The sequence below is a fragment of the Choloepus didactylus genome, chromosome 2 (assembly GCF_015220235.1).
Source record: "Choloepus didactylus isolate mChoDid1 chromosome 2, mChoDid1.pri, whole genome shotgun sequence".
Taxonomy (NCBI): domain Eukaryota; kingdom Metazoa; phylum Chordata; class Mammalia; order Pilosa; family Megalonychidae; genus Choloepus; species Choloepus didactylus.
The window spans coordinates 149242766-149267705 of record NC_051308.1 but is presented as its reverse complement, the minus strand read 5'-3'; the positions used below and the strand labels follow the sequence as shown (position 1 = coordinate 149267705).

At 33.9% G+C, this 24940-nt stretch overlaps 1 protein-coding gene across 3 annotated transcripts in view; it reads left to right on the top strand.

The window, feature by feature from the left end:
- Nucleotides 1-24940, top strand: part of MTF2 (metal response element binding transcription factor 2) — a 103877-nt gene that overhangs the window by 62987 nt on the left and 15950 nt on the right. Inside the window, exons 2-11 of one of the 3 annotated variants that reach the window (XM_037826622.1) lie at nt 4870-4886; nt 4967-5068; nt 5199-5280; nt 9063-9158; nt 9387-9487; nt 9834-9982; nt 16142-16237; nt 17137-17205; nt 18084-18207; nt 24405-24472. In XM_037826622.1, coding sequence (XP_037682550.1) covers nt 9083-9158; nt 9387-9487; nt 9834-9982; nt 16142-16237; nt 17137-17205; nt 18084-18207; nt 24405-24472 — 683 coding nt within the window. In that variant the 5' untranslated portion in view covers nt 4870-4886; nt 4967-5068; nt 5199-5280; nt 9063-9082. Of the gene's footprint in view, nt 1-4869; nt 5069-5198; nt 5285-9062; nt 9159-9386; nt 9488-9833; nt 9983-16141; nt 16238-17136; nt 17206-18083; nt 18208-24404; nt 24473-24940 lie in introns of those variants that run through there. The other 2 variants (XM_037826621.1, XM_037826623.1) reach the window with 2 other exon arrangements.

Below are 24940 nucleotides of genomic sequence, written 5' to 3'. Positions count from 1 at the left end.
TGAAAGAACTATTCTTATATTTGTACTGTTTACCACAGATGATGTTCACCACAGGGTTCACTGTGTTATACAATCCAAGGTTTTGTACTCTAGCATTCCTTTTAGTAGCATACATGACCTAAAATTACCCCTTTCAATCACATTCACACACGTAATTCAGCATTGATAATTATGTGCACAGTAATGTGCTCCCGTCACCTTTGTCTGTTTCCAAACATTTACAATCAACCTAAATAGAAACTCTGTACAAGTTAAGTGTCAGCTTCCCATTCTCCACCCCTATACTATCTCCTGATAACCTATATTCTTGATTCTAACTTGATGAGTTTACTTATTATACTTGGTTCATGTTAGTGAGATCATAACAATATTTTCCTTTTGTGTCTTTCTGTGTCTGGCTTATTTCACTTAACACAGTGTCCTCAAGGTTGATCCATGTTGTTGCATGCATCAGGACTTCATTCCTTCTTACTGCTGAATGATAGTCCATTGTATGTATGCACCACATTTTGATTATTCACTGATCAGTTGGTGGACACTTGGGTTGCTCTCAATTTTTGGCAGTTGTGAGTGCTGCTGTGAACATCAATGTGCAAATGTCTGTTCGCATCCCTGCTTTCACTTCTGGGTATATACTTAGTATTGGAATTGCTGGATCATATGGCAATTCTATACTTAGCTTCCTGAGGAACTGTCTTCCCCAGCGGCAGCACCATTTTACATTCCCACCAGCAATGAATGTGTGTTCTTCTTTCTCCACATCCTCTCCAACACTTGTAGTTTTCTGTTTTTTTTAAATAGTGGCCAATATAATAGATGTGAAATGGTATCTTGTGGTTTTGATTTGCACATCCCTAATAGCTAGTGATGTTGAGCATCTTTTTGTGTGCTTTTTGGCTATGTGGATTTGGATTTCCTTTTTGGAAAAGTGTCTGTTCAAGTCTCTTTTGGCTAGGCTGTTTTAGTGAAGTCTATTTTTCCTGCAGTGTGAAGCATTTGACAGTGTGGTTGCCTTTGTTGTCACTCATCAAAGGCCACAGCCTTGGGGGTTTGCACAATCATCCTGTGATTGCAGTGGTTTGGGCAGGGCTTTCTTTGATTGTCTGTTTCCCTGAACTCTGTTAATCTGTTTGCCTCATTTTGTATTACACCTAGTCATTAGGCTCCACTAACTACTGACTGACTGCTCTATTGTTTTAGACAGTTTCTTGGCACATAAATTCTTCAGCATTCTGACCCAATTAAATTTGGGAACAGGTACTTTTTGAGGGCAGTCTTTGAGATTTGTTCTGACCCCGGGAGAGTTCTTGTTGTCTGTTTTCCTGATTTTCTTTGGTGAACTAGCTGGCCTATGGTTTAATTTGCTGCTCTTAATTAAAAGGAGCTGTTGTTTTTAAGAGTGCCTTTAGACCTGACTTTCCCCACAGCTACTTTCAAATAATGCCTTTTCCTTTGGGGAGAGTTTTGGAGCTCTCATTTCTTTAGGCCTGCTTCTCCTCTTTGGTGAAGTGTCTGAGCCACTACTATGGATGGATAGTAACCTCTGGTCTTCTTGGCTGGCTGCCGCTTGCATGGGACCTCTGCCCTGTGAGCAAACTGGGATCTGGGGCAAGGGTAATCAGGGAAGGCCCCAGTATTCTTGGCCTCCCATGCCTGGGTAGAGCCTCTAACCTATGGACTGGGTAGAGGAAGGGACCTGCCTGCTGTACTCACCAGGAATTAGCCAGTCCAACTTCAAATTGGCAGGAATGAGAAAATCTGACAGCTTGCCTGTCTTGGTGAGATGGTGGTAACCCATGACTGGTTGCTGAGAGCAGACAAAAGAAGATGTACCATCTTCTTGGCACATCTACCTGGAAGGATGTTTCCCTCAGGCTTAGCTGTTGGTGGGGAAAGTAGGTTGTGGTTCACATGCTATTTGTATGGAGTTTTAACATTTTCTTGAATAACTGTTTCTCCATTTGCTGTATGCAAATGAAGAATTTTATTGGGGATTGGGTTCATGGGGCTCTTCATTGTACTGTCCCAAAAGTGGAACTCTCACTTCATTTTAAAGAAAATCGACTGAGAGTATTTATTGCCAATGATACAGTTCTACCTTTCACATGAAAATTACAATTTTGGAAAATTTATATTTGCTCCTGTGAACTTGATAGCTGGCCTCCCAGTATGTGCAGGCTTTTCTGAAGAAGTTGGTACTGATATTAATGAATATGGTTTTTGACACTGTAAAGTGAAATTTGTAAAATCTGGATGTTCTGCATAACTCAGTGAGTTGTTATTTTCTAAATGATCAGTCCACGAAGTTTCAAAATGGTTGAAAGAGCCATTCAACACGCAGGATAGACTAATGAATTTTAATGGAGTAAGGTACCTAGAAGTTCACTGATGTAGTTTTAGATTCTGCATTGCAAGTAACGTTCTAAGAAACTATTAGTAGTTGAGGATTGGTGTAGCAGAAAAGTAGAATATCAACAGTTTTCAGAAAAGACTTAAAATACTACTTTCACATATCTGTGTGAGGCTAGAGTTACATCATATATTTCAATTGAAACAACATTCAGAAAATAGTCATGAGAATCCAGATATTTTCTTTTAAACCAGACATTAAAGAGACTTGCAAAAATACAAAGTAATGCCTCTTTTTGCTTAGTTTTTTTAAGTTATTTTTTCATTAAAAGCTATTTTTTAAACGTGTTATGGGCATTTATTTTTAAATTATTAAGTAACTTTATTTTTTTCTAAATTTTAATTTAAATTGGATAATTAGCAATAGCTATAACCCACATAAGAAAAAGTTCTTTGGGGTCTTTAGTAATTTTTAAGGTATAAAGGGTTCTGAGTCTAACAACTGCTTCTTTAGAAGAAAACAGAGCAGTTGTGTTTTAATTACTGAGAGAGATATTTCTGTAATAATCTGTCTTTAGGCAAGATGTACAAACACTTGAGGATCTACCTTGAATTCAGTTGAATTCAGTAGTAGTTAAGCACAGTCCAGCCAGGCTGATGCCTTCCTTTTTGTTACATATACTTTGTGGAGTGTACTCCCTTGGAGGCAGTTACACTCCCATGATTCCCTGCATCTCTTCTCCCCTTTTTCTCTCACACAGAACTGTCGTATTCCCAGTGTCTCTGCAGCCAGATATTTTAGTGTTTTTTATTCCATTAATCTTTCTCAGTTGTTGATGTTACACTAATTGTGACAGTGGAATGTAGAGTTCCTTGGGCTTGTATCCATTTGTGACTTGCTTTCTGATTAATAATGACAGGGATGGGTGGTTATCTTTGGAGCTCCTAATCCAAACAGAGCTAAAGAGAGAAAAGAAAGGGGACTATTTGGATTAATATCAGGAAAGATAATTTCTGGCCTTTTTAGCAACTCATGTCCATATTTTTAAAAATTGAAGTCTATTTAATGAGTTGATACTCTAAAATATATTACTGAAATGGTTTACCGAGGCATCGAATTAACATTAACAACCCCCTGCCCCCCAACAATAGTCACTGTTACCCAATTGTCAGGATGAAGAAAGTGGGAACTGGAGAAAAATAATGGGTGAGGAGACAGTACAGTGACAATAGAGTCAGACTTCTTTGGTTTAAATCCCAGCTTTTCTACTTATTAGCTCTATAATCTTTGACAGGTTACTTTACTGTTATAACCTCATTTCTTATCTAATTTGAAATGGTGATATCCTGTAGGATTCTGTTGAAAAATGTATGTAAAGTGTTTATCACAAAATTAGTGGTAATTATTATGGACAGATAGGGGAAAGGCTTCAGTAGATTTTCAAGTTAAATTGAGATCCCCTATATTTGACTGCCTTCCCTTCATCACATAATTCTATCATTGACAGTCAAGTCACTTTCTCAGAATTTGTGTATAGAATTCTTAAGTATTGAAACTTCTTTCTTCCCTTCTTAATTCATTTTGAGTAAGCTTTTATGTTTATTTTAGGATTATTATTTATCTAGTTTTACATATCATTGTGTGTTTAATTTGTGAAAAATCTAAATTGGAAAAATGAAACCAAGTAAGAAACACTGTTTTGTTACCTTTAATAAAGTTGATAGTGGTATGCTGTTTATGGAATGACTGATGTATGTATTATTCATAATGTAATTTAGGGGCATATTACTTTAGGGTCTTTTGCCTTGAAAAAAATGCTCTTACAATATACTTTTCACTTGTGTATGATTTTGTGAAATTTTTAGTTCTCAATCTTTTTTTTTTGTTAACCCCATTCTGTATATTTGAAGGACCATGACACATTCCCACCAATAAAAAAAAAAAGACTGTTCATTAGTGATTCCCTGTAGGTAGAGGATCCCCACTGCCTTCTCAATGAGTGTTGTGAATATACCCAACTGCCCTCCCTCCCCAAAGTCATTGGTTTAGTGTGAACTTTTAACTGCGTGTAGCATATTCAAGAGATTAAAATTTAATTCATGTTTATTCTTTATCAAATGCTTATGGAATTATACTGTGTAACCTATTTTAGTTTATCTAAAACAAGTTGAGAGATTTGAGGTATTCTTTGCTCATGACAGTGGCCTGCCCACTTTGAATTAGAGTTGATGTTTTGATGAGTTTTGATGATGGTTGTCATGAATATCTTATCTTGGAGGGATTGCTGAATCCTAGCCTCCTTTAAGATAGGCACTGACTGAGTATTGAAAACTGCTATCATCTTGTTTTAAACCTCTTTGTTTCAGGACATTATTTGTGATCTTGAGGTACTTATATTTTCCTTCGACTTCAGATTTTAACAAATCAAAATTTTTTATTAAAATGAGAAAGTTTCATTGGTTTCAAATAAATCCTACAAGTAAGCTAGTCTTATATATGGTTTTTTATTTCCTGAACAGAGACTCCACAGGGGCAGGTAATTCACTGGTCCACAAGCGGTCTCCTTTACGTCGAAACCAAAAGACCCCAACATCCTTGACCAAGCTGTCTTTACAGGATGGACATAAAGCCAAAAAGCCAGCATGTAAATTTGAAGAGGGTCAGGATGTCCTAGCTAGATGGTCAGATGGCTTGTTTTATCTTGGAACTATCAAAAAGGCAAGTTACCTCAATATAAGATATCTTTTAATGTTTTGCAGTAAACTTTAAATAATCATAAGCCTTTAAAAATTTAATTTTATGTTTTTAATCTTAAAGAGATGACCATAAGTGTTCCTCTGCATTGCAGATAAACATATTGAAACAGAGCTGCTTCATCATATTTGAAGATAGTTCTAAATCCTGGGTTCTCTGGAAGGACATTCAAACAGGCAGGTGCTACTGTTTCTCTTGAACATGATTTATACTGAAATTAGATTTTCTTCAACTTGTCATTATTCTAGTGTTGACTGTTGAATATAATGTATTGCTTTTGAGGAGAGGTTAAAAAAAAAAGTAAACATATTCTTCATAATCTTTAAGTTTTACTCTGTACCAAAGATTTCTTTTAGACTGAAAGAAGAACAAGAAAATTCTGTTAGGGTAGAGGTATACTAGAAGACAGAAGCATCACTGAGGACTCTCACATATAATCTATTGTAAAATATGAGCCCTTCTAAGAACTTTGAGAAAAAGTTTTAGCCACTAACATGAGCAACAGTTTTGGATTTAATTTAACTGTTACCTGCCTGTATTAGTACAAGCAATAAAAAAAGCTGATATTTGTTGAGATCATTATTTTCCAGATGCTTTGGGGAATTTGGACATAATAAACCATTTTAGAGTACAAGAAATATTTATAAATAAGAATGGTTTAAAATTGCAGTTTTTTATGGCTTTTTGTGTTTAGATGGCAAAATGAGGTATATTTGGGTGCAAGTAAAAATGAATACAGGTACGCCTTGATTTGATTATAGGTATGATTTTTGTAATGGTTTCCATTATTATAGATCGTAATTGCTTCAAATCTGCTAAATATAAGTGTTCTGTATATCTTTGATGAAAGTGCTTTATTTATTAAAAGTCTGAGTCTTTTACAAAAAATCTGAGCAAAAGCTGCTCACTAAGACCCCTCTCTTTGTTTTTCCTTTTGCTGGGTTAATAAGCCTGTGTGTTGTTTCCTCTATTAGAAAGGAGACATAAATTCTCTTCCCTAAAATGTGGATATCTTTCTAAAAGTTTTAGCTATTGGATCCCAATTGCAACTCTATAGTAGGTCACTGCAGTGTTCTATTTCTTGATTTGCCTCCTACTTTTTCTGAAAACATAAAAAAGGTTTTAGAGAACAAATTGGAATGTCTTAATTACCATCTGTGTAGTTGGCACTCAAGGTTTAGCTGTTAACTTCAGTAAAATGTTGTCTTTAACTTTTTTAGTTTGTGGAACTAAAGATATGTTTTGAATATGTAATTGATGGGTCCGTGAGAAAAATTTCAGTCAGTATTTAAAGGGACAGAAGGTCTCCAACAGTAATAATGTTGAGCTGATCCTACTACCCTGCATACAGAATTCTCTCTTCTTCCTAAGTATGTAAAAATGGGTCTCTATAGTGGGGGCGGAAATATGTATTGGTTGCATCCTGTACCTCTTCCATTAGCTATGTGTCCTTTTCAGTCTTTCCACCATTTGGAGGTTGCTGTGGGTCAAGTATGTCTCTCCTTCCCTCATCCTTTAAATGTGGCAGAAAGGAAGAAGAAAACAAATGATACATAGAGTTGTTTGAAGGTGAAGGGTACTGTCCCACTTGTGCCCCTAGTATATGAGTTTGGTGATCTGTAATAATTCTTTCTTTACTGGCTCCTTTTACTATCCCTAAATTACTACTCTTTTGCCATTTAACTTCTTGTCCACCCAGAATGCAGCACCTGTGAAACTTGCAATCGAAGCGAGTAAATAAACGGTCTCCTGTAGCCTTTAAGACATGGTACCTCAAAACTGCATTATGGCACATTACAATGGAGTTATTTAGTAGTTTTCGTTTCTGTAAGAAATAGATATATTTCAGAAATGCATTATAAATTTGAATAATTTTATTCATCTAATAAGTTTCTTCTTACATAGTTTACATAAATAAGGAAAAATGTATAATTATGGTGGTAGTGAGAGAAACGTATTTTACAACGGGGAGATATGTTAAGACCATTAAATAAGTTTAAAAGGATTTTAAACTTTAACCTTAATTCTATTATGATTTCCGTGAAGAGTATACAATCCTGCATTCCTGGTGGCAGTAAATTTGTATTTTGGTTATTACTTTAGCAATTAAATGCATAAAATGTTAATACCCATGTGAGCAATTTATTCAAAAGAAATAATTCAAAAATTTGAAAAAGGGAAAATGAAAAATGTTTGCTATAGCTTTATTTTAACATCAGCAGCAACAAATTGGTATTTCCAAGATGAAATGGACAGGACTTTATTTTGTATTTATAGTCAGTTGAATTTAGAAGTTAAGAGAGTCTGTAGAAGGCCACTGAGCTGCACAGGAAAGTTCTTGTGAGCTTGATGATAAAAAGATGTACTTATGTTTCACAAGTAAGTGTAATACCTGATTTCCTCAGGATTGTTTCCTGAGGTGAACACATATTGAATCAGCTATCATTTTCAGGGGAACTGTCTTATCCCTTATTAGTCCATGTGGTTACAGAAGGAGTCAGGTGCAGGCACCTATTGCAAAGCTTGGGCGATCAGTTCCTTTCCAGGGAACTGCAGATGTGGGCTGACAGGTCCCAGACTAAGTCTGGCTGCTCCCCTGACTGGAGCTGTATATCCAGAAGCTGTAGGAGGCCATGTCTTGCCAGGTGTACCAAGAAACAGATGAAGCCTGGGAGTGGAGGGGAGAACAAGGGACCAAAGCAAACAAAGCAAACAAGCTAGCAGAAAACCCCACAAAAAACCTATAACAAAAAATAATCAAAAATACAGTTTTGTAAGCTTTATGTCCAAGAATAGAGTAAGAAAGTAGATTTGGTTCCATCCACTGGATGGAATATTATCCAGCCATTATAACTTATAAATTTTAAAACTGGCAGTGTTAAAAATGCTTTTGATAGAATAATTATTACATATTATCAATGAAAAGTAACTTCTCATTGTGGGAAAAATACAGACTGGTGTATTTGGGTGTCAGTGCTAGCCTTGATACTTTCTGGCTTCTGGTCCTTGCGTTAGTTACTTTATATTTCTGAGCTGCATTTCCTTTCTATAAATAGGATATTTACTAAATGAGTTGGTCATAGAGTTAAATAAAATAATACATGTCAAGATCATGACACAATGCTTGGCACAAAATTGTAATTTTTTTCTTATCCTTGATAGATGATAAAGCATGTGCATTATGACTTTAAGTGTGTGTGTGTGTATTGAAATAAATGGGAAGAGAGTATTGGAAATAACACTTGTGTTAGGGTGATAAATTATATTCTAAATTTGTGTAATGATATTTTCTTAGAATAAAAAAGTGTAAGGATGAAATGATTTACCTTCTCAGGTAAAAAAAAATATATATATATATATAAAATTAATAACTGTAGAAACTTCAGATTTTGTTGCAGTGGATTTTTGTTAGGGCACCATATTGCAAAAGCTGAAGATAAAATAAAGTGGTGTTCAGCCTCTTTCATAAATTAGTACACTAAAAAAAATGCTTTGAATCCAGAAAGAAAGAGATCCTTTATATATCTTCTTTGTCCTTTTTTCTTAGTTTCTTGATATTAATGGTTGAGGGTGAGTGTATGCATGTACAAGGATAGATGTATGTTCTGGAGAGTAGCTCTAGTGTTCACAAGACCTCCCTTCCTCTCCTAGGATAGTGGCAATATTAGAAATGAGTAATAAGGGAAGGTTCCTGAGAGCACTTTAAATTATGCCCTCTGTCTAAAAGCCTAAAAACTGTGATTGTAGACAGTCAGACATCTTAAATTAAAGATGGGAGGAACACAGGTAGGGATAAGAGGTAGTATTTTGTTTATAGTACTCTGCCTTGAGAAGAAATAATTATCATCTAGTGAACAAAGATTGTCAGTATGGGCCACCTGCAGAGTCATAAATATAGTTTGTTATATGGAACTTTTATTATAACTGATTTTTTTAATATATGTTTTGCATCTTTCAGGAGCCACTGGGAGTGGGGAAATGGTCTGTACAATATGTCAGGAAGAGTATTCAGAAGCTCCCAATGAAATGGTTATATGTGATAAGTGTGGCCAAGGTAAACATTTATTTCTTTTTACCTTGTGGAAAAGGTTTGTTACATACTTAATACCCCAGTAGACGATTAGTGACTCAAAATTCTTGTATTGGTAATTTGTAGCTATTACCCTAAGACCTTCATCAGTTGTAAATATATTAATGTAGGAAAAGTGAATACTAAAATGCCTTCTTGAAATTGTATTTATTAATAAAATAGAATTTGCTTTTTGCTTTTTTTGATATTAAGGATACCATCAGTTGTGTCACACACCTCATATTGATTCCAGTGTGATTGATTCAGATGAAAAATGGCTCTGTCGACAGTGTGTTTTTGCAACAACAACAAAGGTATCTTTTAATGTTTTGAGCTAAAGCCGTAAATGGTATTTGTAAGACCCTATCAACTTAATGATTATGTATATTGACAGCTTATTTGAATCAAATGAGCTGGGTAGAAACAGGTGCTGTTCATTGTTTGACTAGTAGTGCTACAGCTATTCTTACACTTAGTGGTCTTAGAATTGGAGCAACAATTTGAAAGAAGACAACAAAATAGAGATTTTTATTGATCAGACAATTTGTGATGTGGTAGTAATTTAGAATGGGAATTTCAGGAATTTAATTTTAAGTTACAGAATTGTGTTTAGAATTTTAGTCTTCAGTCTTTTCAATAATTGTTTTCCCTCTAACGTAGAGGGGTGGTGCACTTAAGAAAGGACCAAATGCCAAAGCATTGCAAGTCATGAAGCAGACATTACCCTATAGTGTGGCAGACCTCGAATGGGATGCTGGTCATAAAACCAATGTCCAGCAGTGTTACTGCTATTGCGGAGGGCCTGGAGAGTAAGTAAATGCAGTTATTTAATATCTTTTATGTAACTTTTATTGCCTAATATTTTCTGCTTTGCTTTTCTTATTGATTGTGTTGGGGGTGATGGTGAACTGTAAATGCATAAAAGTGTCAGTAAAGGAAATTAGGGAGAAAAAAACCAGTACTGTTTTTCACCAAAAAAATTTTTCATCTTATCTATATATTAAAAAAAACTCATTGTAAGTCTTTTATTCTGGAAACTTAAAGTGAGTTGTAAATATTTTAATACTTCTTAAAATAGACTACAAAGGGAAGAAATTTACTTTAGCGGCCCACCATCAGATTGGAAAAATTGGTTTCATTGAATGTCATATTTAATGTAGTTAATCATTTAGAAACTGATAAATTTAATATTATCTGAATGGGTAAGAGACACAGAACCATGGTTGAACTTTATCACAGACTAATCAAGAGAATACACTTTACTGTTCTCCCCTATATATTCCATTTATTATGGAACAGGCATAGATCATTAAAAAAAAAACAAAACACCAAATAGTTTCTCTTCTGAGTTTTAACTAAAAAATTATCCCATCCAAATACTAGGGAGTTGTAATTGTGAGTCATATATGTAAATGAGTCCTGATAACCAGAATATTTAAACTTTTTAACAAGGATATTTGAGCTTTGGCAGTAATCATGTACTTTTATCTGTTTGTGTGTTTGAGTTATCTTGTTTCTTACTTAGGGCTCCTAGCTGCTTTAATAGACATCAAAAAGTTGTTATAAATTATTTTCTAGCAAATTTATAAAAGGAAAACATTTGAATTGACCATTCAAGTTAATTTTGCATCTGTAATTAGGAACTGTAGTTTTATTTATCATTACAGTAGTGTTTTTTTTTAATGTTTTATTTTGGAGTAATTTCAAACTTAAAGGACAGTTGCAAAAATAATACAAAATTCATACAGAGAACTCCATCATACCCCCCACCCAGATACCCAGGCCCACCAACTTTTCAATTTTGTTGTATCTGTCCATCTGTCTACCTGTCTGTCTGTCTGTCCATCTGTCCGTCCATCCACCCATCTATTTTCTAAACATTTGAGAGTACGTTGTCTTTCTCAAGAGTATGTTCTCCAGTTGTTGAATGTTACTCTTGCAATATGGTATTATGATTAGAAAATTCAGTGTTTCCAGAAATAGTCTGATGGTACAGAATGTAACCATGCTCCTTGAGCATAGTAGTGTCCTCTACATTTCCTAAGAACAAGGATATTTGCTTACGTCGCCACCGTAAGTACAGTTTTCAAGTTCAAGAAATTTAACATTGTTATAAAGTTTCCAGTTTTTATTCCAATTTTTTCATATGTCCCAGTAATATCCTTTTTGGTATTTTCTTCTCCATTATTAGATGCAATCCAGGAGCATGTATATCATTTCATTGTCATTGTCTCTTTAGTCTCTCTCTCTGTGTCTCTCTTTTAAATTGTGGAAACATGCAATAGAACATTTCCCATCTCAGCCACTTCCAAGTATACCTTCCATGTGATTAATCACATTCATAATGTTGTGTTACCCTCACTACTGTCCATAAACAGGACTTTTCCATTACCTCACACAGAAACACTGCATGCATTAAGCATTAACTCCCCAATCTCTTTGCCCCCATTCCCCTGGTAACCCATACTCTACTTTGGGTCTCTATGAGTTATTTTATATATGTGTCATACAATATTTGTCCCTGTATATTGGACTTATTTCACTCAACATGATATCATCAGGGTTCTTCCATGTTACAACATGTATCAGAACTTCATTCCTTTTTATGACCGAATAATATTCCATTGGATGTATAAACCACATTTTGCTTGTCCATTCATCTGCTGAAGGACATTTGTGTTGCTTCCCAACTTTTTGGCTATTGTAAGTAAGGCTGCCATGACCATTGGTGTCCAAATATTTGTTTGAGTCCCTGTTTTCAATTCCTTTGAGTATATACCTTGAAATGGGATTGTCAGGTTATAAGGGAGTTCTTTGTTTAAGTTTTTGCTATCTTATGTCCTTTGCACAAACGTTTTTAATTTTGATGAAGTCAGATTTATGTATTTTTTTCTTTTGTTGCTCGTGCTTTTGGTGTCAAGTATAAGAATTTGTTGCCTGATATGATGTCCTGAAGATAATTCGCTATATTTTCTTCTAAGAGTTTTATATTTTATAGTTGTAGTTTTTAAATTTAGGTCATTGATCCATTTTGAGTTAAGTTTGGTATATGGTGTAGGATATAGAATGGAATGATCATAATTTGAGGCTCGCCTATTGCCATTTAATACAGGCATAGCTTGGAGATGGTGTTTGCTTTCAGACCACTGCAATGAAGTGAATATTCACAATAAAGCGAGTCACATGAATTTTTTTGGTTTCCCAGCGCATATAAAAGTTATGTTTGTGCTATACTGTAATCTATTAAGTGTGCAATAGTATTATATCTAAAAAACAATGTACATGCCTTCATTTAAAAATATTTCATTGCTAAAAGATGCTAACCACCATTTGAGTCTTCAGCAAGTTGTAATCTTTTGGCTGGTGGAGGCTCTTGCCTCCATGTTGAGGGTTGCTGACTGATTAGAGTGGTGGATGCTGAAGCTTGGGATGACTGTGGCAATTTCTTACAATAAAACAACAGTGAAATTTGCTGCGTTGATTGATTCTTCCTTTCACGGAAGATTTCTTTTTAGCATGTGATGATGTTTGACAGCATTTTATGCACAGTAGAACTTCTTTCATAATTGGAGCCAATCCTCTCAAACCCTATTCCTGCTTTATCAATTAAATTTATGGACTTTTCTAAGTCCTTTGTGGTCATTTCAACAATGTTTACAGCATTTGCACCTGGAGTATATTCCATCTCAAGAAACCACTTTCTTTGTTCACCCATAAGAAGCAGTGCCTCATCTGTTCAAGTTTTGTCATGAGATTGCAGTAATTCAGTTATGTCTTCAGTTTCCACTTCTACTTCTAGTTTTCTTGCTGTTTCCACCACATCTGCAGTTACTTCCTCCACTGAAGTCTTGAATCCTTCAAAGACACCCTTAGGGTTAGAATCAGCTTCTTCCAAACTCTGTTTAATGTTGGTATTTTGATCTCTTCCCATGAATCACAAATGTTCTTATTGGTAGCTAGAATGGTAAATCTGTTTCAGAAGATTTTCAATTTACTTTGCCCATATCCATCAGAGGAACCACTGTCTACAACAGCTACAGCCTTATGAAATGTGTTTCTTAAATAATAAGACTTGAAAGTTGAAATGACTCCTTGATCCATGGGCTGTAGAATAGATGTTGTGTTAGTTGGCATGAAAAGAACATTCATCTCTTTGTACAGTGAACAGTATTTTGAAAGGAATCTTTTTTCCTAAACATTAGGCCTCAGGAGTGGGCGTAAAAGATTCAGTAAACCATGCTGTAAACAGATGCGCTGTCATCCAGGCTTTGTTGTTTGTTTTATAAAGCACAGTCGAGTAGATATAGCATAATTCTCAAGGAGCACAGGATTTCCAAAATGGTAAAAAACCAGTAGCTTCAACTGAAAGGCACTATCTACATTGGCCCCCAAACAAGAGAGTCAGCTTGACTTTTCCTCTCTAGCTATTTAAGTCTTAGATGGACTCTTTTTCCAATAGAAGGCTGTTTTGTCTGCACTGAAAATCTGTTGTTTAGTGTGGCTACCTTCATCAATGATCTTAGCTAGGTCTTCTGGTTAACTTGCTGCATTTTCTACGTCAGCACTTGCCGCTTCACCTTGCACTTTTATCCTATGGAGATGGCTTCTTTCCTTAAACCTCATGAACCAACCTCTGCTAGCTTTCAAACTTTTCTTCAACTTCCTCACCACCTCAGCCTTCATAGAATTAAAGAGTTAGGACCCTGCTTCCATCCAGACCACTGAAACTTTCTCCATATCAGCAATAAGGCTGTTTCACTTTCTTCTTATTTGTATGTTCATTTCCTTCAAGAAATTTCCCTTTGCATTCACAGCTTGGCTCATTGATGCAAGAGGCTATAGTTTTTGGCCTGTCTTGACTTTTGAAATGCTTTCCTCACTAACCTTAATTACTTCTAGCTTTTGATTTAAAGAGAGACATGGGACTCTTCCTTTCACTTGAACGCATAGAGGCCATTGTAGGATTATTAATTGGCCTAATTTCAGTATTGTTGTGTCTCAAGAAATAGGCAGGCCCAAAGAAAGGGAGATTGATGGGGAACGGCTGGTCAGTGAAGCAGTCAGAACACACACATTTATTGATTAAGTTTGCCATCTTATACGGGTGCGGTTCTTGGCGCCCCAAATCGATTACAGTAGTAACATCAAAGATTACTGATCACAAATCATCATAACAGATATAATAATAATAATAATGAAAACTTTGAAATATTGTGAGAATTGTGAAAATGTAGCATGGAGAGGAAGTGAACACGTGCTGTTGGCAATATGGCGCTGATAGACTTGCTTGAACACAGGGTTGCTACAAACCTTCAATTTGTAAAAAACGTACTATCTGCAAAGCGCAGTAAAATGAGTATAACCTGCACATGGGCCAACAGTTAAACATGCCAGCGATCTCAGGGTGAGCTTTTTTAGAGTGTAGAGAATCGAGGTGGAAAAAATCCCAGGTTTTGAGGATTTTTATTTCAATTATTAATAGACTTTTTTTTTAAAGTACTGTTTTAGATTTGCACAGTAATTGAGATAGTACATAGACTTTGGTATACCCAGTCCTACCCCTCACACAGTTTCCCAATTATTGACAACTTGCATTATTGTAGTATACTTGTTAAAATAGATGAATAGTTCGTGGTACGTTATTATTAACTATCATCCCATAGTTTAAAGTTAGGTTCATTAATTGTGTTGTACAAATTTTTGGCATACATAATGACATGTATCTACCATTACAATTTCATACAAAATAATTTCAATACCCTAGAAACCTCCTGTACTTTACCTTTTTATACCTTCTCTCCCTCTTCTCCAAACTTCTGACAGCCACTGATTTTTGTAATGTCTCTTTAGTTTTGCCTGTTCTAAAATGTCAGGTAGTTGGAATCATTGAGTACATAGTCTTGTCTGAGTAGCTTCTTTCTCTTAGCAATATGTAGTTCAGGTTCCTCCGTGTTTTTAAAAAACATTTTTTTTTCCCTCCATGTCTTTTTGTGGCTTGATAACTCATTTCTTTTTATCACTGAATAATATTGCATTGTATGGATGTACCACATTTGTTTATCCATTCACTGGTTGGTGAACCTCTTGTTTGGTTCCAGTTTTTTTTTTTTTTTTTGCAATTATGAGTAAGGCTGCTATGAACATTGCTCTGCAGGTTTTTGTGTGGCCGTGTTTTTGAGGCTTTTATGGGAGACACCCTCTACTGATGGGACTTGTTGACTAGCAGTAGATCTATTTTTCAGGAGTTTTAAAAGAGCGAGTTGGGATGAAATGAAAAAAATTCGACACTCTTATTGTTCTGGATTACTAATGCTCCCATTTTGCAAAACATCAGCAATGGGTTGGCTTTTATAAAGGGGGTTTATCTGGTTACAAAGTAAGTCTTAAGGCCATAAAGTGGCCTTAAGGTATCAAAAATAGGGTACCTTTACTGGAGAAAGGCCATTGGCATCCAGAAAACCTGTGTTAGCTGTGAAGGCATGTGGCTGCTGTCTGCTTGCTCCCAGGTTGCGTTTCAAATGGAGTTCTCCAAAATGTCAGCATCACCTTTCAACGGCAGTCTTCAGAATATCTCTCTAAGCTGCAGCAAGTGTCTGGGCCTGCATGGCTTTTTTACATGGCTCCAGTGATTTAATTAAGACACATGCTGAATGGGCAGGGCCACACCTCCATGGAAATAATGTAATCAAAGGTATTTACCCACAGCAGGGTGGGTCACCTCTCCATGGAAACAGCGTAATCCAAAGGTTCCAACCTAATCAAGACTAAATACATCTGCCCACACAAAATTGCATCAAAGAACATGGTATTTGGGGGAGACATAATACATCCAAACTGGCCCAGTTATATTAGAAACATGATAGTTTAATCAGAACTGTATTCTGAATAATGCCACTTTTGCTTTTTAAAAAAATGAACCTTTTATCCCATTAAAAAGTAGTAATTTTAATCTCACTTTCTTCTTATAGTTGGTATTTAAAGATGCTGCAGTGCTGTAAATGTAAACAGTGGTTTCATGAGGCTTGTGTGCAATGCCTTCAAAAGCCAATGCTATTTGGAGACAGGTGAGAAGTGCATTTGAACCTTACTGATTGATTTTTGGGGCTTTCTTATGGTGATTGTTTGCAGTTTCAGATTTCTAAAATAGTTTTTAATAGTGACTTGTAAAGGAGGTCACTTCAGAGAAAAAGTATATTGAATAATATAAAATTCTCATAATTTTTATGCTTTGCATATTATTCTAGAAGATTTTGTCTGTTTGATCAATGGTTATATTTGATCCTGTTGCCTTACATTGGTATAAATTATTCTCATTACTAAAAGGAACCTCAAAGAAATCCCATGACAGAGAATTGAGAAAGATTATAGAACCTTGATAAAGATACTGCTTGCACTTTAGATTTAAAGAATTTTTAAAAGCAGATCTAATGTGGTTTCTGAATTAGGACAATGTGGTACAGTAGAGAGATCTCTAGGAAGAAAAATTGAAGATAGAACATTACATTTGGCATCAAAAACAATTGTTTAAATTCTGGCTAATGTCACTTAGTATCTTTGTGACTGTGGTAAGGTCAGCTTGTCTCCTCTGGACCTATCTTACCAGTTTGTTTTGAGCATTGAAAGAAATGATATTTGTGGGAGCAGCGATCACAGTTCCTGGCACACATAAGTTATCGGTAAACTGTGGATGCATATGAATCTGTTTGTGAACTCTGAATATCTTTATGGTTGAAAAATTTGCCCCATTCCTCCAGATTTGAACTATTTTATCATTTGCCATTATTGGAAAAGAAATTTCTTAAATCTCATACAGTGTCATAATTCAAATTATATTTTTCTTTATATTGAGTATTGGTCCTTCAGTCAATTTTAGGTTATTCACTTGCTGAATATTAAGTATAATTGCTAAATCTATGTATACCTTTGATTACTCAGTATCTTTTTTCTTTTCTTTTTTCTTTAGGTTTTATACATTTATTTGCTCTGTCTGCAGTTCTGGACCAGAATACCTCAAACGTCTACCATTACAGTGGTAAGTATGGAGATTTCTTTAAGGAAAAAAGAGTCATTTTCTTTAGCCTGTTGAATGAAACTTTCTGTTTACTTTAGTTGGTAAATAAAATTTGTTCTTCTTTATGGCTGGCTTTGTTTCTTTTCTTTCATTTATCTTCAAGACTCATATCTTCACTAACAATTATCTAGTTTTATTGTTAAATTCATAAGGCACATGTTTGTTTTTCAGTCACATAAAATGTAACTTTCAAACATCTTTTAGGCCTTCAAAATTCTTTTCTAGTTCTTCGGGCTTTCAGAGTAGCACAGTAGGAGAGACAAAAGTCATGACAAATCTGCCAGTTTCTGCTTCAATGTAGTAATTCTTCGGGCTTTCAGAGTAGCACAGTAGGAGAGACAAAAGTCATGACAAATCTGCCAGTTTCTGCTTCAATGTAGTAATTCTTGGGCATGGGCAGGTTGTGCAATGAGTTTTGGAGTTTTACTGATAAAATATTTATAGTAAGTCCTTAAAAATTTTTTTTTTAAGTATTTTACATATTTTAGCAACAGGTAAGACTTAACTAAATAAACAGTAAAGTATGATATGCTCTGTAGCTTGTATGTTGTAGTGAAAACAAGCAAAAATCTTGAAAATTTTCTTCTTGAGTTATAATCCAGCTATCTTTTAGTTTGTAGTTTTCTCCTCAAGATAAGTAAATGGTTAGTCAGTGTTTACTCATTATTTTCCTAGGTAGTGATTTATTGTGTTATAAATATTACTCATAATATTGACCCTCTATTCATATAAATATTCAATGTGAGTTTTTAATTACTGACTATAAAGAAATTGTGTGACTTTTTAACAGTAAATCAAAAATGTTGTTTTCATGTATTTTGATTATTTTTGAATTCCAGGGTAGATATAGCACACCTATGCCTTTACAACCTAAGTGTTATTCACAAGAAGAAATACTTTGATTCTGAACTTGAGCTTATGACATACATTAATGAAAACTGGGATAGATTGCACCCTGGAGAGGTACGTGGTCTTAAAGCTGATTTCCTTAGCTCTTGATATCTTTTTCGTTTCGTTTTGATTTTGTAAAAACATCTAAGACACATGTAAAAATCAGTCTTATAACAGGATTTTATTTTTAGGTCTAGTGCAAAATAACTGATAACGCTATTAGGAGCAGCCCTCTTGCACTCAAGTGTTCACTGCCTGTTGACCCTGGAAAAATTTAGGAGGAAGTAAATTACTCAATTCTTCCATTTTCTGTTGTGAGAATCACTATAGTTAAAGATAGAATGGAGGGTAAAATCTGGGTATCTTACTCATGGTTTTGCCTCTTTTTCTTCTAAGCTTTCTATAAATGTAGAGGTGTAATCAACACTCCTCTCTCCTATCTTGATGGTACTCCCTTATATGACTTTGACTTCCAGGAATGGTGGGATCCAGTAATAGTGTTAGGATTTGAGTTATGAAGTATAAAGCTATCTTAATTGGAGATTATCCTCCTTCATTCTGACAACATCTCATTTTGCCTTTCATTTGCGACAATGGTAGTATTTTAATTAAAACATGACCTGAGCTAAGTTACAAAGAATTTTTTTTAAAGAATGTGAAAGTAACGTCTATGCATTTAAGAAGATTTTGAAATACAGAATAGTGCAAAGAGGAAAGTAACTAGAATAAGTTTTAATAGTTACTTCCTTTTTAGTATTTATTTAGAAAGATCAGAATATATATGTTAAAACTAAATATATATGTTAAAACTAAAACATGTTTTATGATATGTGGAATTAGGTGTGTGGCTTTTAGTCATGAATTACTTTTTGATGTAAAAATTGTGCAAACTGATTTGAAATTTAGGAGCAATTTCTGCTTTATTTGTGACTTAGATTTGAGACAGTTTATAAGGTTAATATCAAATAAAATATCAAGTGGTTGTTTTGGGTTTTATGTGGCAATAGGGAGAGTACAATATATATTTATTGAAAAGTTGGTGGTAGATCAGTTGCATAAAAATAAAATGCCTAAGATAGTATTGAAGCTCAATTGAAGTTAGAATTGGAGTATAAAACTTACTCCCACTAAGTTTTCTGTTAAATTTTTCTTTTTTTAGATGAAGTTGAAAGTGAGTGACTTATAAATTTGATAAATTTTAATAAACTGATGAATAATAAGAGGAAAAAGTAAGGGTAAAGCATTAGTAACTATTGTGTTCTTTATGGTCATCTTAATATTTAATTCTTTAATACATTCGTCTTAAAATGCTTTCTTTCTAGTCCATGGTTCTTTTAGCATCTGTGTATGTAGATATCTCTATATACCTGTTAGGACATTTAGTAGATTTTATATTTCACTTGATGAAATTCTGTTAGTACTTACTTGATGTGTAGGCAGTGAGTTTACAAGTAAAAATTCAGGTCATGTTTTAATTAAAATACTATCATTGTCAATTAAAATTAAAATGTTAAATGTTAATGTTCAAATTTTATTTAATACACTAAAAATATGAAACAATAAAATTCAGTCTATTTTTAAAGAAATGAATTCAGTTGATGAATTTCAGATGTCTCCACTCCAGCAAAACTTCTGATATATATCAGAAAAGAATTTCCTTGAGCACTAGATACGTGTTTTCATTTTTTGTAGCCTGTGAGGTATTGTCTTAGAAACTAAAAATTTTGATTCGTTATTTTTTGCCAATATGGAAAAATGTTTCTTTTTTACTTCAAGTTTTCAAAAAGCATATGATTAAAATTTAATAATAAAGTTTATAACCAAAAAGTTTTACTTTCTGAGGAATATTTTCCATTTCTTTGAATCATGAAGTTTATAATTAGAAGTGACTTTCTAATCAGTACTCATTGCTTGCTCTTCTGCATTAAAATAAGAAAATATTCAGACTAATTAGTTTGGCCAGCCCATGCTCAGAGTAGTTATTCACAGACAGAAGTTCAGGTATTAATTGTGTGATCTTTTACATCTTTATACTGTATTTAGATTGGTTTTTAGGACAAGATTTTAATAATGAAGAGATTACAATATTTATATCACTCTGCAGTGTTTATTCAGTGTTTTTTTATTTAGTTTACGTTTAAATGTTTGTGCTAATAGAAACAAGGATCATATAAATAATGGATCATTCCAGAATATTTGGAAATTCAGTTTTGTCACTACTTATCAAATTTAGGTAAACATAAATTTCATTTTGTTTATATTCCTGTTGAAAATCTTTCTATATAAAGCGTTAATGACTTCAAGGCAAGGAAAATAGTGTAAATGAGGTATAATATTTTTGACTAATTGAGTACTTTGTAATACTCAAAAGAGTCATTTTGAACATCAGTTCTTTTTATACATATTATAGATTATATGATGATATAGAAACTTGCCCTATAAGTTTCTCCTCAAAAATAAAACAGAACAGTAGTTGTGTTATGATTTTACTTTCTGAGTAAAGTATGAGTGCCTCATAACGCCCCTCCCCCCTCACCATATAAAAGAAGAAAATCTTTTGATACTGTGAGAAGTTTATTGAAATTTTCTTAGTACTTTTCTTTGGAATGTATAATAGATACCTAGTTACAAAGAGTTACTTATCCATATTTATGATTCCTGGGTGGAATTATAACTAATTTTACATATGCTGTATATGATAACACTGGCTAAACTTTAGTGGTATTTAAAAAAATTGGGAGTTCAACAGTTTTTTGGAAGTCCAATCTTAAGTATATAATTAGATTTCTGGATACTTGGTGTAATCTTATGAAACCAAAGGTATTCTGTTTATTGTACTGTGGGGTTTTTTAATTGTCTTAAAGGAAGTAATGTGACCTTTTTTAATAATAAAAAGTAGTTTTAAAAATATTTAACTTTTTTGGAGACAGTATCCTTTCATACTGAAAGACATTTAGCATTCATCTATCATTATTTTCTTCTTAGTCAACTACTTTATAGGATTTCTGTGAATAGATGTTAAAACTTTTAGACTATGTTAGAAGTAAGAGATGTTAAAACTTTTAGACCATGTTAGAAGTTAATGTTAGTTTTATGATATATTTCCTTATGTGTGTGGTGTTTAGTTTAGTTTTGTTTTACATCTTTGAGCCTTGATGCCTTGATGATTATTATATAGACTTAAGGTAGCTGTTTGAGGAACCTAGTATGTTTTGAAATACTTTCTTGGATCTAGTAAAATTATATAATGTAATATTTGAGACCCCAGTAAAGGTTGCTTAAAGTTTTATTTAACAATGAAGTATCACTGTTGTAATAGGTTGCTTTGGGGAGATTAAAATGTGATATTGATATTTTTTGGACTCTGCCTATTATCATTTGTCTTTGATTCTTAAGATTTGAAATCTTAGTTATGTAAGACGACCCACTTTTCTGTTAACTGTGGTCTTAAATTTTAAAAACCCAAAGTTTGAAAGCAAAAAAATGTATTTTGTGCTGCCTCATTTTTTTGAGGGAGGTGGGGAGAAAAGCATAGATAAAAACTCATAGTAAATATAAAGTAGAAGTGATATTTGGCTAGAAAAAAAATGTTGCATAATATTTTTGTGTGAAAATTATAAGAAATTTGGTGAACAGTAATACTTGGGACTTTGAATCCCAATTATTATATCATTATCATATTAACATTATTTATAGGTTGGCAAACATGCCAGTTAAGCTACTGGCCTCCTTTAGCCTAGGTGGCCTGGATACCAATATTGGCAATTGAAGTGCTATATTTCAGTAAAGGGAAGAATGATAAGATACATTTATGTCTACAGAAATAAGCAAACCATAGTGTGAACTTAGTGTATGAAAAGGGAAGAACAAAACAAATTCTTTTGACTATATATATAATAAGCCTCATGGTCAGATGGAAGGCCTAGGATATGATGTTCTTCTAATATAGACTTTCTAATTTAGACTGTAACACTTGCACTCTTAGTTTGCAAAACCTAGAAGGAGAACTCTTGACCACTTTATGTTGAGTTGAAATATAGAGTCTTAGGCAAAACAGTCCTGGAGTGCTGAAGGAACTTAGAGATAAAAATTTCTGAGAAACCATAGAGAACAGGTAGCAAAAGAAAGAAGAGAGCGTTAATTGTGATTTTCAAAACATGAAAAAGTGAATTTGAGAAATGGCAAGGTCAGTTTTGATGTTGTCAGCAAAATTGCAGAGTAGATTTTTCAAATATATGGTTTGTGAAGATTTAAAAAGGTATAAAGAAAAACACTGATTTATTAGAATAAATCGTGTCCCTGGTTTCTTTTCTGATGTGGTTAACAAGATTGGTCTGCCAAATGATATGGTGCCCATGGTGTAGATGTAGTATCTTGATTTCAGATAAGATACTGATATTTGAACTGATTATAGTAAAAATTAAATGGACTTGTAGCTAATTGAATGACAGTATCAAAAGCAGTCAGTGGCTTGGAGACATTCTTGAGGAAGATACTAATTGAGATCTAGTTCTGTCTTTGTTGCTACATTCAAATCAAGAAGGATGACAGAATCAAGAGAAAGTTCATCTGGAACACTGAACTGAAAATAAAATGAAATCAATATAGTTATAAAGTTATTTTAGGCTTAAACACATACATCCGTGTGTACCAAAGGGATACTTGCTTTGGTGAGATTTTGGAGTTAATGCAGGGTGGGGGGAGCCAAGAAGAAGATTGGATTAGTTAGTTGTAAGTTCAATATGAAATAATATGATGTGGCTGCTAAAAACTTTTAACTTAATCTTACACTTAGAGATGATAGCTGCTATGAAATATTTGAATACCTCTTTTGTAAAAGAGGGAATAGAAGAGTTCCAGAGAGGAAAGTTTTGTCCAGTTTGAAATGGCTCCTTTAGTAGGTGCTTCTTTAGTTTTATCAGTGGAAATATTTAAACTAAGACTGAGTGACTGTCTCTATTGTAAAAGAGATTGCTACATTGGGAAGAAGCTTGAATTAGATGGACATCTAGGGTCTCTTTCAAGCCATAAAGTCTGATTATATAATTTCTCCTTTAATAGAAATCGGACACTTAAGAAATTATAGTAGGAAGAGGTGGTATGGTGTAGAAGAATGAGCACCAAACTGTCCTATAGAATCCTAAGCATTTTTCTTTTAATATCAACTTGGCTGGCACAGTATGGGCTCTCACTGAATGTTGAATTAATGGGTTTATTATTATCTGGCTTCAGGTTCTGGCTCTCACTAACTAGCTATGTGAATTTGATCAGTTTATTTAACTCTTCTGTTAACTCATGTGCAAAATAAAGAGAATTGGAATAGATGACTTGACACATCTCTTCTAGCTCCAGCATACTAGTTGGCAGGTTTTGTTTTGTTTTGTTTTTGTTTTTCATCTGTTTTCATTTGAAGCAGTTCTGAGGCTTGGGAGTTTGAACTGATAAAGTAAAATACTGGCTGTAATTTTAAAAATCAACTGTGCTAATTTGGATGCTCTCTCTTAAAGTCCTTGTGGCTTTAATTCAGGATAGTCCTTCTATAATTTAGAAATTCTGCTAATGGCCTCCATTTTTAAACTTTGAATGAGAGGCAGAAATGTCTCTGGGGAAGCCCTGTTGGAACAAAATGGAATATTTTCTAGGATTGAATGTTTAGATTTTAAAATGGTTTGTGATGATAAAAAAATTATAGTGGGTTTTAGGGCTGGCTAGAGTCTATAATTGCTTGGAAAGTAAAATTCCCAAATTGCATAGTATTTTTAAAAATTAGGAATTAATTAGTTTATGCTAATATTAGAAACATTGGGAAATAAAAATGGTGTGTGTCTATTCCCTTTTTAAGTTCCTGTTGGTGTCTAAGAAATGCTTATGATTGATATTAAAATAATTCAAATGTATTATTTCCCCAGGTAATAGAATTTTTAAAAACCCATTTTAATGATAACTAATAATAATAAAATCCCATTTTTATAGTGGTTATATAGTTTACAGTTCCTTTCATAGACATATTGTTTGATCCTCACAATAAACTAGTAAAATAATTCCTGTAGGCTTTATACTCCCTTCTTGACAGGTGAAAAAATAAACCTTAAGAGGTTAAATAGCCCTAGGTCACACAGCTAGTAAGTGAGGACCTAGAATTAGAACTTGGACCTTCTGACTACCAGTCAGTACACTTTTCCTCTGCATCACATTGCCTCTATCTAGCACCTGTATATTCCTAAATGATGAAATTGTAGTGCGTTAAATTGTTTCTTGATACTTCACAGCTGGCAGACACACCAAAATCTGAAAGATATGAGCATGTTCTGGAGGCATTAAATGATTACAAGACCATGTAAGTTGATTTATTTTATGTATCCCTAAGAGGGAGACACTTAGTAAGTATAAGGAATAATGACATTGTTTTAAGAGTTGTGGGATTGGTTTATAGAACTAGTACATTCCATTTTAAACTTTTTAATGTCCCATTCTCTTTCAGTCAGAGTAAAGCAGTGATTCTCAAAGGTTGGAGAGGGGAAGAGCAATCCTTCTTTCTGGGAATGGTGGATGGGAGGCATATCATATCTCTAGGGGGATTTGGTCATTTCAGCTGAAAAAAAGCATATTCAAGAAATAATTGTTTCTATAATGCAAACTACTGATAGTAAAATTAAGATCTTGTTAGCTGGTGGGAATATACAAAAAGATAGGGAAAATATTATAGAGAATATGGGTTTTTAAAAGATTGAGATCTGTTTTAAGATTAGTTATTACCATCAGTTATAGAAAAGTGGGATTAGTGGTCTGAGGTTTTGATAATGAA